This window comes from Galeopterus variegatus, unplaced genomic scaffold, assembly GCF_000696425.1.
Source record: "Galeopterus variegatus unplaced genomic scaffold, G_variegatus-3.0.2 Scaffold5166, whole genome shotgun sequence".
In the NCBI taxonomy this organism is placed as follows: domain Eukaryota; kingdom Metazoa; phylum Chordata; class Mammalia; order Dermoptera; family Cynocephalidae; genus Galeopterus; species Galeopterus variegatus.
In genome coordinates this window covers 200,868-215,313 of record NW_007731277.1, presented here as the reverse complement: position 1 = coordinate 215,313, position 14,446 = coordinate 200,868, and the positions used below count along the sequence as shown (strand labels likewise).

Genomic DNA, 14,446 nt, shown 5'->3' with positions numbered 1-14,446 from the left:
ATCCTGTTGCCGGTCGTGGTACGGGCGCAACACTGAGAGTTGCGATCCCGTTACCGGTCACGAAAAAAGACAAAAAGGAAAAAAAAAAAAGTTCATGGAAAGATTCATATTATCTTTTAATTCTATTTTTCCACCAACTTTTTGAAGTGTCCTCATACAAATTAAAACCACAATGATACCAGAATGGCTAAAATGAAAAAGACTGACAATACCAAATATTGGCAAGGATGTGTAGCAACTAGAACTCTCTTACGCTGATGATGGGAATGTAAAAAGGTACAACCACTTTGAAAAACAGTTTCTAATAGAGTTAAATATATACATACCATATAACCCACATATGCTACTCCTAGGTATTTACCCAAGAGAAATAAAGACATACATCCACAGAAATACACAAATGCTCATATTAGTTTTATTCATATTAGCCCCAAACTAGAAATAACCTAAATATCTATCAACTGGTGAATGAATAAACAAGAGTATTTAAAATATATAAACAAAAGAATGTGCTTCAACAGTGAAAAGGAACAAATCACTGATATACCCACCAACATGGATGAATCCCAAAATGATTATGCTGGGTGAAATAAACCAGACAGAAAAGACTACATTCAGTATGATTCCATTTACATAAAATTCCAAAAAATGCAGCCAGAGGTGGAATGACGAAGGAATGGCAAAGGGATACAAGGAAACTTTCAGGGAAATTTTTTGTATCTTAATTATGGTGGTGGTTTCATGAGTGATTACATCTATTAAAATTCATTGTAAGGGGCCGGCCTGGTGGCGCACTGGATAGTGCGCCGCTTGGGAAGCACGGCGGCGCTCCCGCCCGAGGGTTCGGATCCCACATACAGACCGGTTCCCGCTCACTGGCTGAGCGAGGCACGGGAGCAACACCGAGGGTTGCGATCCCGTTGCCGGTCCCGGTCCGGTACGGGGGCGACATTGAGGGTTGCGATCCGCTGCCAGACACGGAAAAAGACAAAAAAAAAAAAAAAAATTCATTGTAAGGCCGGCCCGTGGCTCACTTGGTAGAGTGCGGTGCTGATAACACCAAGGCCACAGGTTTGGATCCTATATAGGGATGGCCGGTTTGCTCACTGGAGTGTGGTGCTGACAACACCAAGTCAAGGGTTGAGATCCCTTTACCGGTCATCTTTAAAAAAAAAAAAAAAAATTCATTGTATTGTATACTTTGAATGAGTGCAGTTTATTGTACATGTTACCTCGATGAAATTGTTAAAAAAAAGGAATCGTATCGGGGCTGGCCCGGTGGCGCACTGCTATAGTGCACCGCTTGGGAAGCGCGGTGGCGCTCCCGCCGAGGGTTCGTATCCCACATATGGACCGGTTCCCGCTCACTGGCTGAGCGAGGCGCAGGAGCAACGCCGAGGGCTGCGATCCCGTTGCCGGTCCCGGTCCGGTACGGGGGCGACACTGAGGGTTGCTATCCGTTGCCGGACACGGAAAAAGACAAAAAAAAAAAAAAGGAATTGTAACATTTCTTTTTGTTAAAAAAAGAAAGATCATCCTTATGCAGTAAAAAGGAGGAGAAAAGACTCACCTGGATTTGAAACAATAAGAATTTTACAGTCAGGACTATGATGAACTACGGTAGGAATAATTGATTTCATGACATTCACATTACGTTGAACCAGGGCAAGGCGACTTTCTCCCTCCTGCTGCCTTGCACCTGCTGTGACAATAACTAATTTGGAGTTGGCAGATACAGTGTAATCTAAAAAGGAAACAAAAGACAATATTTGGATCAAGATTGTGCCCTCTTTAAAAGTATGTTCTTGGTATTAAAGTACTCATCTACATTCACATCTGGCATTTGCAGATGAATAGACTTTCCATGCAGTAGTATTATCTTGTATAACCTGAAGGAAGCCTTGTCACTACAACTTGCTAGTTTTCACAAAACTACCTCCAAATTTTTAATTTTTAATTTTATTTTTTAAAAGATGACCGGTAAGGGGATCTCAACCCTTGGCTTGGTGTTGTCAGCACCATGCTCAGCCAGTGAGCCAACCGGCCATCCGTATATAGGATCCGAACCTGTGGCCTTGGCATTATCAGCACCGCACTCTCCCGAGTGAGCCAAGAGCCGGCCCCCTCCAAATTTTTTATAACAATACAACCTACCATCCCCTTTAGCCCACACTCTCATTTGTTATTAAGGCCCAAGGCAATATAATCAGCTTTCTGGCTTTTTAGAAACACCAAAATGTACAGAAGCTTAGAACTCTGATAATTTGTGTGTCTGTTTCAGGATTCTAAGAGTGAGAATGTATTTACTTCTAATTATTATAAGGGACTGGACTTGAGATAACAAACAAGTTCTTGATCCACACAAGAAAATAAACTACCTAGTAAATGTGAAAACCAGTCTTAAAATTGTTTCACCTATTGAATCCAATGCCAATATGATACAATGCTTACTAACCCATATTGGACTTTTTTTTTAAAGCATCGTATAGCTTGGAGTTACTTTCCCTAGGAATTCAAAAATTAAATTAGCTAAAATATCCTCTATATCCCATCTTTACTTTTTTAAAAAAATTTATTTTTATGCTCTTTTGGAAAAGGAAATCCGCTTAATTTTTAAGATATTATTGCATCTCCACTTATGGTCATCCTCATCTTTCTAATCCAAAAGAAATTACTTATGAAACAAACACTTTTATGTTTTTTCTGCCCTGGTAAAGATTTTAATTGGTAAAACAAATTTATGAAGACAACATTTCTTAGGCTATGTTACACATTAATCTAAGAGATTAATATTGTATCAAGTAAAAGCTCTTATAGCAGGAAGTTCTCTCTCTCTCTCTCTGCACATGTAACCTACTCATTCTCGCTCAAAGACCTTGCTCAACATTGACCTTCTGTAAAGTCTTCTCTAACCACAAAAATCCAAAACAATCTCAATCTCTGCCCCACCAGGATAAACAGGCAAAAAACACTGTAACTTCTCGAGCATCTCTCTGTGGTTCAGATTATTTGAAATATGATTAATTATTCTGTCACAGATTCCCTTAAAGTATATGCCATAATAGCTAGCTCCAAATTATCTTACTACCTTTATGTCTTTTTTCTTTTTAATGGAAACATGTTTTTTAATGTTTTAAAGGCTGGTATTACTGACATGAGCAGTACAGAAAAGATAAGAGACAGACCGAAACCTATGGGAAAGGGGAAAAAAAAAAAAAGGAAAAAAGCATTAGGAAAATGAAGTACCTACTATGCTTGTTTCTCTCTTTCAATCTCGTTATTCCCCAGAAGGAATGCATGGTTCCTGGAGGTACTACAATAGCAGATCAGTGTGGAGTGGATGGAGCAAGCTCCTAGTCCATCTCTCTGCTCCAAAAATCCATTTAATATATTGTCCTCAGATAGAGGATATATCAGATATTAAACTGATAAGAATAGATACTACACTTGATCTTAGCCAAAAGGCCAAGAAGCAATTGTCTTATTTTTATGTCAGATTTTCCAGGTGTTCTGATTCTGTTAATGCCATCATCTCCTTACCTGTTATTTTTTTTTTTCTAAATATAACTCATTCCTCAAAGAGACAGCAAACCATAGTTGCATGGAGCAAAGGTTCTGAGGTCCAATTGCCTATATCACAACTCTGCCACTTACTAGCTGTGTGACCCTGGACAATTACTTTGCCTACCTCCCTGATCCTCAGTTCCTCATCTGCAAGATCAAGCTGATAATAGTTCTTTAAATATGGTTCTTAAGATAATTCAGTGAGAGGGCCAGCCCATGGCTCACATGGGAGAGTGTGGTGCTGATAACACCAAAGCCAAGGGTTTGGATCCCTATATAGGGATGGCTGGTTAGTTCACTTGGGAGAGCGTGGTGCTAACTACACCAAGTCAAGGCTTAAGATCCCCTTACTGGTCATCTTTAAAAAATAAAAAAGATAATTCAGTGAGTTAATATACATTAAGTACTCAGAACAGTGCCTACTATGTATTAAGTGCTCAATAAATGTTAGCAATGATCATATTTATTAGTCAAGTACTTCTTCAAAAACCAGTTCCTCTGCTAGGTGTCCCTTAATCATATCATTTGTAAATACTACTCTTTACTGCACAGAATTTTTATAGCACTTACTGCCTATAATTCTCAAATCATCCTTATAATATAGTGCCTCATGTTATCTTCCCATGGTTCTGTCTTAAACCCCTAACTTTATCATAAGCTCCATATAATAGTTCTGATCTTATATTCTTCCCTTCCACAAAATCTTTGCACCTCCTATGTTCCAGGCACTTGGACTCATTGTACATATGAGGATGAGACAATTACGTAGATAATCAATGATGTTCTATTGCTCCTCCTCATTAAAGCTCATGAAATATATTTCCAAAATGTTCTATTGTGAAATATATCATTCATATAAAAGAATGTATAAGAAATATATTTTCAACTTTTTAAATGTTAAACTTAACAACTCTGTTAAAACCACACAAATTGATAGAACATTGTAAACACGTTGGAATCTCCTTTGTGCCCCTAATAGATAGACATCACCTATATCCTTCATACTCACAGATTACCAACCACTCCTCTGACTGGAGCTTACCTTAAAAAAAAAGTTTTATCAACTATGCATATTTTAATAACATATTGTTTTATCTGTTTTTGAATCATGAGGGTATTCTTTTAGCTAAATATTATGTATCTGATATTCATCCATGTTAATGTGTATTCCTGTAGTTTACTCACTTTCTTTGCTGTATAATATGCAGTTATGCAGTAAATAATTTCTACAACTTATTACTGGTATTCATTGGTTTGTTTTCGTTTGGGGGCTATTACAAACTAAACCAAAATACACTCTTGTACATGTATCCCAGTGTATGTGTACACAAGTTTCTCTTGGGAATATATCCAGGAGTGCAATTTCTGGGTTATGGAATATGTTCATGTTCAACTTCACCAGGTAATGACAAACATTTTTAAAAGTGGTTTTACTATTAATACACTCCTACATGTTATGCACAAGAACACCTGTTATTCCACATCCTCACAAACAGTAGTATCACACTTTTGCCAGTCTAATGGGTATGTAATGGTATATTGATATGTTTTTTATCTTCCTTTCCTTGGTTGTTAAAGAGATTGTCTTTTCCTATATTTATAAGCTATTTGAGTTTCTTTTATGAAGTATTCAAGTCTTTTCCCATTTTTCTATTGTGCTATGTATATTTCTTATTTATTATACAAGTATTTTTATTCTGAACACTATTCCTTTGTCAGCTGTTTATGTTGCAAATATCTTCTCTCCATTTATGGCTTGTCTTGTCACTCTTTTATAGTGTCTTACTGAACACAAATTCTTAACTTTATCTTCTTTATTATTTGTGCTTTTTGTGTCTTTATGTTTAAGAGATTCTTCCCTATTCTGAAGTCATAAAGATATTCTTTGTTATCTTTTAAACAGAAGCTTTGAAGTTTTGCCTTTCACATTTTGGTCTTTTAACCAACTGGGATTTCATTTTTTGTTCGTGGTATTAGGTAGTGGTTCAATTTTATTTCTTTCCATAAAAATTATCATTACCAAAACAAAAAATTATATACGTCCATAAATTTCCCATTTACCTACAATATTAGTAGTTAAGTTATATAACAATCTTTTGTCTTTGCACTTAATTAGTACAGCTTTATAATAAGTCCTGATATCTAGTAAAGCAAGTTCCCATCACCTTATTCTTCAAGAGTGTCTTGACTATTCTGGAACTTAGAATTTCTCAATGAATTTTAGAATTTGATTGGCATGTTAGCTCAGTTGGTTAGATAAACAACCTTGCAAGGTCATAGGTTTGGATACCCATACTGGACAGCCACCAGAAAAAAAAAATTAAGTTTGGCATGTCCAACAGTAACAAACCTGTTGCAGTTTTGACTGAGGTTGCATATAATCTACAATCAATATGGGAAGAATGGACATCTTACAATATCAAGGCTTCCATGAAAAAGGCATGTCTCTTCATTTATTTAGATCTTTAATATCTTCCAATGGGGTTTTCTGTACAAAAGCTCTTCTACATGTTTTGTTACATTTATTCCCAGGTATTTCCTATTTTTTTTTTGTCCTTTTTGAGACCAGCCGTACTGCGCTCAGCCAGTGAGTGCACCGGCCATCCCTATATAAGATCCGAACCCGAGTGTGCCATGGGCTCGGCCCCAGGTATTTCCTATTTTGACAATATTGTAGCCGGCCCGTGGCTCACTCGGTAGAGTGCGGTGCTGATAACACCAAGGCCACGGGTTCGGATCCTATATAGGGATGGCCGGTTGCTCACTGGCTGAGCGTGGTGCTGACAATATTGTAAATAATAGCTTCAAATTTGTTTCGCCTGTTTTCCAAATCCTTAGCCATTTTCCTTCACTGAAGTGTCTGAGACACTTGATTTTACTGGCAGTCCCTAGAGGCAGGGAAAAGAGAATTATTTCTCTTAATGTAAGGATAATTGTTTCTATGAAAAATAAGGGTAATTGTTTCTATGAAAATTATTACATCTGTTGAATCACAGTACCAAAGAGTGCACTATATACTTTAGTGTATGATAAAATCATTATTTTTCCCAATTCTCTGAAGCTTCTTAGTTGGTCAATATACGATGCTAATACTAATGGGGCCAAGTTCTCCACTTCCTGTGTTCTGTGGCTTCATGCTGTACCTTGAATCCTGATCCTTTATATACACAGAAAGAAAATCAGGTTAAAGAGCATGGATAAATACAACTATGTCAATATATTATCAAAATTATTCAAGACTAAATATCCTTGGTAAAATATATGACAGAATGACAAGTTTAAAAAGAATTTACATACTATAATGTCAGTTACATAAAAAACAAATGCATAGGAAAAACTACACAAAATCATTAACAGAAGAGATTCAAAATTTTCTTTATACTTTTCTGTATTTTCCAAATTTCCTCCATTGATATAAAATGTTCTTTTTTTCAAAATTAACCTTTTAAACTATATGGCCTAATGACATGGTGCTATTTTATATTTATTGACATCAGTTTTGTAAAATACAATGGTTTTTTTAAAGCTCTGAAAACACTTTATAAAACATAAATTAACCTTTTCCAGAGATAATCTTTGCAGTACTAAAGAAAAGACTGCCATGCTGAAGATCCATTGTTTCTCCCTTCAATTTGTCCGATGCAATATCAATAAGGGCAAGTTCATCAGCCAAATCCTAAAATACATAAAAATTTTAAATAAAGTGTTCTGAAACATGTTCTACTTAAGTTTTAGGAGAATGAAAAGACTTTCATTCAGCTACTTTATAATCAAAGGAGTCTCATATTTTTACTAAGAAGAAAATTTATAAAAAAGTTTTTGAATGTGCCTAGAGTGGCTAGAAGTCAAGGTAAACAATAGGATGTACCAAAAATTAATTGCTTTGCATTCACATAATTGCTATAATTTTTTAGATATAGGTTTTTTACCCTTCGGATAACAATTTAAAACTAATGAACGGTGTTAAAACATCAAGGTCAAGGGTTCAGATCCCTGTACTGGCCAGCTGCAAAAAAAACCTAATTAAATAAAACTAATGAAAAGCTATGAATTATTTCAAAGGATTTTATTATATTTAGCCTTAAGCCTAATTCTTGAGTTGGTTGGCTGAAGCTGCTTTTAGTATGCATCCTTATGGCCAAAAGAGAAAGGTAGCCACCTGTGGTAAACATCTATTGTTTTCACCTGTCCACTATCCCTTTTTCTGGTAATAGAATTCCTCTTTTCTGTGGTTCAGTGCAGTACAGATAACATTGGTCCTCCAACTTAGGGGTAGATAACCAGACCCAGCAATTGTTCCATCTTCTCCTTCTTGCCAGAGCAATTAGGTCACGAATGGGCATAGGGCCCAGGCATGATAAATGAGCACAATGTCTATCAGGTTTGAAAATGAAAGATGGGAGATTAGGTCTTACTTTTCTTTGGAATCATAAGCTCTAAGAATAACATAAGACACTATGAAAACCTGTACAACCATTTTTACCACCACATAGAAAGACCCTGCCCCAAAATTAAGCTAATAGAGGAAATCTAAACAAAGATACACATAAACTGTTTTGATACGTCTGAACTCCAGAATCCAGAAGTACCTGAAACTAGCTTTGCTCTTAGATTTTCCAGTTACATGAACAATATATAGTTTCTTTCTGCTTATCCTATTTTGAATTGGGTTTTCATCACATTCAACAGAGTATAGAACTATATAGAAGGAGTACATTCCCTCAGATTCCAGTGGCCAGATTCCAAAGATGAATAGTAATCTGGCATTTCTAAAAAACTGAATATTCTAAAACTTTACAAATTGTGTGTTAATATATCAGGAATGAGAAGAGGATAAGAAGTTCCATCCAGAAGGATCGCATTAACACTTCTCAGCTAACTGATAAGAAAACACAGTCATGTTTATGGAACCATTTCTATATTAGTCTGTGTCTCTGTATGGGTCTGTTTAGGAATATTTTTTTTTTTGTGGCTGGGCAGTATGGAGATCCAAACCTGTGACCTTAGTGTTATAAGGCTGCACTCTAACCAACTGAGCTAATTGGCCAACCCTGGATCTGTTTAGGAAAACAGAAAACACTCTAAGCATTTCAACAGAGGGGATTTAATACAGGGCACTGGTTAGACAGATGTTGGAGGGCTGAAAAAGCAAAAAGGGAACATTTGTGGTAACCCAGAGAGAGCAGATGCAGTTAGAAGCTACTATTCCTAAGGCTGAGGGAACAAGGAGAGAGAATAAAGGAGTACTTCAAGGAGCTAAGCTCAGACCTCTGAAGGAGGCAAAACCTGACTGCTACTGATAATACTGAAGAGGCACAATGAGGACAATGCTAAGAGTTCCAAAAGAAGCTGGAGGCTAGAACTAACTTCTACCATTAGGGCAAAGGGCTGCAGAGGGGATGACAGTGACCAGAACATCAAGCAAAAAAGGAGATCACTTCTTCTCTAGTCCTCTTGCCTTCCAGCTTCACTCTAGTGCACCATTTTGGCAGAACCTGACAAAATGCCAATTGGTAAAGGTTTAAGAAGTTATGCAGAGATCCAGCGCCAGCATCACAAAGCAGAATATATACATGGTTGGATTTGGAGCTGAGTGATGATAATTTAATAACCAATGCTTTTAAATTATATTTCCAACTTTTTCTGTTCTCAACAAGTTACCAGACAATTCTCTTGTCAAGGGAATCTTTCTAGCTCCATTTGTCTTGACTGTCAAAGACAAAGCTCAAAAAGTTTTTGTTGTTTGCTTGTTTGCTGGGTTTTTTAAAAAAGAGTTAACTACATCTTTGGGAGTCATTTCTGAAATAGAATTCCAAAGAAAGAACCTTGGCTTGTTTAGCATGCCAGAATCTTATAAGAATAGTTATGACTGTCCCAGGATCGTTTCTGCAGGGAGTGTCAGAGTAACCATAATAAGGCAGAGAACAAGAGAATAAAGAAAATTGCTATAGACACTTTGCTCTGTACAGGACAAGAAAGTAGACTGTACAGCTACCCATTCCTAAAAACTTTACACATCCTTATAAACACTTTAAAGTCAATATGCATATTTTAATATCCTTCATCACTTTACATTTATCCCACAATATACATCAATATGACCTGAAGACAGGGGCCTGAACTACTCTGCTTCACCTGGCTATTTGCCAGAGTATAGTAGAATCTAGTAGAAAACTAAACAGCATGAACAATTGACCTTTCACAATTAAGAGTTCTGAAATTTTATGATAATATGCCTTGGAGTAGGCCTTTTTTTATTCATTGTGATGAACACAGTGAATTCTTTATATCTGAAAACTCATATCCTTCAGTTTCAGAATTTTTGTTTTATCTCTTTAATAATTTTCTCCCCTCTCATTTCTTACTGAAACATCAATTAATCACCTATTGGACCTCCTTATTGATCCTCTAAATTCATCTTTTTTTTCCTCTTCTATATTCCATCTCTGTCTGACAGTCTTCTCTATAGTAACACAGTGAGAGTAAGAAGGTTCATGCTTCATGGTCCAACATGTAGACTTTCACTTAATCCTACTGCTTTCAATAAGATGCCTGTCTTCTACTATCCTTGACATCTTGAGTGCACAGCCTTATTCAATTTCTTCAAAGAATTAACTGCTTTCCCTGGCCTGCTGGGATGTGAGAGGTGATTGCCTGGTTGATTCAGGTACAGAAGAGAATCTGGTGGTTTTCTCTCTCCTCATATAAACTTTCAACCAATCCTCCTGTTTTGGGCCCCATCCCTCACCTCTACCTTGTGAGGTGTATTAGTCCATTTGTGTTGCTACGACAGAAACACCTGAGACTGGGTGATTTATAAGGAAAAGAAGTTTATTCAGCTTACAATTCTGGGACAGCTGCACCTGGCAAAGGCCTCAGGCTGCTTCTACTCATGGTGGAAAGTGGCAGGCAACTGGCAGGTACAAGCAGATCACATGGCGAGAGGAAGTGAAAGGGAGAGAGGGGAGTTGCCAGGGTCTTTTAAACAACCAGCTCTCATGGGAACTAACAGAGCGAGAACTCATTCATTAATCCCCCCACCTTGGGAGAGCATTAAGCCATTCATGACAGATCCGCCCCCGTGGCTCAAACAGCTTCTAGCACTGCCACATTGGGGATCAGATTTCCACATGAGTTTTGGTGGGGACAACACATCCAAACTCTATCATGAGGCATCTGCTACTTCCAATTCCTGAGCCTTTTTGGAATTTTGGAATTAAACTGGCTGTGCTTCTTTTTGTCATCTCCCTTTACAGCTTTCCAAATGTTGTATAAATTATATATTAGAGCATTTAAGAACACAGGATATGTGTTCAGTTGCCAAAGGTTGAATCCTGGCTCCTCTACCCACTAGGCCATGGGCAAGTTATTTAACATTTCTGTTTCAATATTCTTATTTAAAAATGGAGATAATAATAGTACATACCTCTTAAGGTTGTTATAAAGATTAAATAGTATCTTTAAAACTAAATTTAGAGGGCCGGCCTGTGGCTCACTCGGGAGAGTGCAGTGCTGATAGCACCAGGGCCACGGGTTCGGATCCCATATAGGGATGGCCGGTTCACTCACTGGGTGAGTGTGGTGCTGACAACACCAAGTCAAGGGTTAAGATCCCCTTACCGGTCATCTTTTAAGAAAAAAAAAAAAAAAAAACTAAATTTAGAGAGGCAAAAGACTTAAACATTGAAAACTACAAAACACTGCTGAAACGAAGAAGACACAACTAAATGGAGAGACATCTTGTGCCCATAGATTGTAAAGAAGTACTACCCAAAGGTATCTACAGATTTTTAAAAATCCCAATGCAATTTTTTTTAAAGAAATAAAAAATATCCATCCTAAAATTATGTGGAATCTCATTCAGCCTCCAGTCCCTAAGAGCAGAGGAAGGCACTGCTACCCAGGACTGGCGACATAATTTGCAAGGCCTGGTAGATATTAAAACATGGGGCCATTTGCTCAAAAACTATTATGCATTTCAAGATGGTGGTAGCAGAGCACTAAACTAAGCATGGGGCCCTTCTAAGTATGGAGGCCTGTGTAACTTCCAAGGTCATACACCCATGAAGCAGGCCCTGCTACTACTCAACTTTACTATTTCATTCATAAAGCCAAGGAATGCCTGAGAAAGAGAAAAATCTATCCTAAAATTCATATGGCCCCAAGTAGCCAAAACAATCTTGAAAAAGAACAAAGTTGGAGGTGTTATACTTCCTGATTTCAAAACTTACTACAAAGCTACAGTAATCAAAACAGTGTGGTAGTGGCATAAAGACAGATGCATAGTCAAGGGTTCAGATCCCCAACAGGCAAGGTGCCAAAAAAAAAAAAAAAAAAAAAAATCCAAAGACCTAAATGCAAGACTTAAAACTATAAAAATCTTAGAAGAAAACATAAGATAAAAGGTTCCTGACATTGAATTTGGCAATGATTTTATGCAAGAACACCAAAAATACAGGCAACAAAAATAAAAATAAATTAGAGATTAAAGTTTAAAATTTCTGTGCATCAAAAGACAGTCAATTTAGTGAAAAGGCAACTCATGGGAGAAAATATTTGCAAATTGTATATCTGGTGGTTAATATCCAGAATACATAAAAAACTTCTAAAACTCAAAATAAAAGGCAACTCATGGGAGAAAATATTTGCAAATTGTATATCTGGTGGTTAATATCCAGAATATATAAAAAACTTCTAAAACTCAAAATAAAAAACCCCTGATTTTTCAAACAGGAAAAGGACTTGAATAGACATTTCTCCAAAGACGATATATAAATGGCCAAAAAGCATATGAAAAAATACTTTGAAAAAAGAAAGAAGAAAAATCAAAGGACTTCTACTGTTATTTTATCAAATTTGTTATTTATCGTTTTACAATGTGCATGTGGTATCTATACAATTATTTTAAAACATTAAGTGTATGTAAGCCATTGGGAAATATGATTTTTTCCCATTATTCCTTGAGGAAGACAAGGTACTGGAACATTTCCACAGAAAATGTTGTATTAACATAATAATCCAGGGTGCCCGATTAACTCAGTTATTTAGAGAGCTGTTTTATAACACCAAGGTCAAAGGTTCAATTCCCTTCAGGCAAGCCACAAATATATAAATAAACAAACAAATAAATAAACAAACAAACAAGTAATAATAATAATCCAATCAATGTGTCTCCTATGAGTAAATTTAAATAGTCTAGCAATGCCTTACACATGGTCAGCTCCAAATAAATGTTTTTTAAATTGTATCAAAATTAGATGAGAGGATACACATTTGCTATCAAGGTATTAGCCCTGCAACCCTGAATTCATCAATACCTGCAAGACCTAAAAGTGCTTACTTGAGACTAATGGGTAAAAAATTATGCTATCTACCCTAAGTGAATCACTGTGCAGTATATGCAAGTACTGAAACAATGCACTGTACCCCATAAATACGTACAAATAAATGTTAAAACAAATTTTTTTAAGTGCTTACTTGATTTTCAGGTTGGGCTTATCACTTACCTTCAGTAAGATACAAATAGCACAAGCCATGCCGACGGTACCCGTTCCAACAATGGTGATCTTACACTGGGAGCCTGTATCTTCCGCAATCAGATTTTCAATAAGCCGCTCCTTGACCGTAGACATTTTGAGAACCTGACAGGGATAACGCAACTTCAGTCAAACCAAACCCCCAAAAATTATCACTCTGAAGCTACGATGTACTAACCACCCTGAACATCTAAGGAGCTACCTCTTAAGTTGCAGAATGTTAGAGCTGGGAGTGGGAGAAAGCCAAAGAAAGAATGTCCTAGTGAAAGGGGGCGGTGGGAGTGGGGAAAGGCAAGGCCCAGTCTATCAGTGTAGGGACTGCGGCACAAAAAGGCTTTCTGATTTCTCCCTGACCCCAGCCACCACGCTCACAAATCCTTTGTTTGGCGCAACTCAATACAGATGGCTCGAAAGCGAAGCAAACCTTTAAGGAAGGCGAAAGAAATGACACCAGAAAAATACAACAACGACCGTTGAGGTGCGAAGATCGACGACAGTTACACCCTACCGGCCGCTACGCACGCACGCTCCCACGCACAGCCGTCCTTCGTCAGCACGCAAGCTCCGCCCTCCCCTCCACCACCGACCCCCACCCCACCCCCGCCGGCCCGGGCGCAGGCGCATTGGCAAGCGCTGGGTGTCCTCTCGGCCTGAGAGGGGTCTCGTGGGGGAGGGTTGTGGTCTATACTACCAGAATGCTGATGTGAAGAATTTTAGATGGCCTCTAAGAGTGAGCAAGAGGGGATATTGGAGTGTTGTTTAATTTTCCTCAGCCAACCTAGGCATGGGACTGATTTTAGGGCCCAGGCTTCTTTGGAGACCTCGCTACCACCCAGCCGCTGAGGGGCAGGCCCGAGGTCCCCGTGGGAAAGAACTCTCCTGGGAGCGCCTGCCGTTCTTACGGTGGTGCCAGCTTAAGACAGCGGCCTGAGGAGATGGCTTCCAAATGGCTTCCAAATCCTAAAGCGGGAGTGGTTGGTTGTGGCGAGGCCGAAGATGGGCAGCTAGCTTGGGAAGTACCTGGGCGGAACTCGCCTCCCGGCCTGAAGTCGCCTAACTTGCACCTTTCTGAGAGGGCATGCTGAACAGACCTGGACTCTTGGGCTGAAAAGAAATTTAAGTAAAGGATGGGCTTGGGAATGACCAACCTGGGTTTGAGGAGATCAAACTTTTTTTTTTTAAAACGACCGGTAAGGAGATCTTAACCCTTGACTTGGTGTTGTCAGCACCACACCCATTGAGCTAACCGGCCATCCCTATATGGGATCCGAACCCGTGGCCTTGGTGTTATCAGCACCGCACTCTCCCGAGTGAGCCACGGGCCAGCCCCGAGGAATTTACTTTTT

The 14,446-nt window shown here is 38.2% G+C and overlaps 1 protein-coding gene across 1 annotated transcript in view; it reads right to left on the bottom strand.

Annotated features, from left to right (window-relative positions):
• The window catches only part of LOC103604478 (L-lactate dehydrogenase C chain), a 37,353-nt gene extending 23,743 nt beyond the window's left edge, over nt 1–13,610 (bottom strand). Inside the window, exons 1-4 of the mRNA XM_008589035.1 lie at nt 13,525–13,610; nt 13,071–13,205; nt 7,123–7,240; nt 1,571–1,744 (exon numbers count right to left, since the gene is read on the bottom strand). Coding sequence (XP_008587257.1) covers nt 1,571–1,744; nt 7,123–7,240; nt 13,071–13,196 — 418 coding nt within the window. The 5' untranslated portion in view covers nt 13,197–13,205; nt 13,525–13,610. The remainder of the gene's footprint in view (nt 1–1,570; nt 1,745–7,122; nt 7,241–13,070; nt 13,206–13,524) is intronic.
• Between the last annotated feature and the right edge of the window lie 836 nt (nt 13,611–14,446).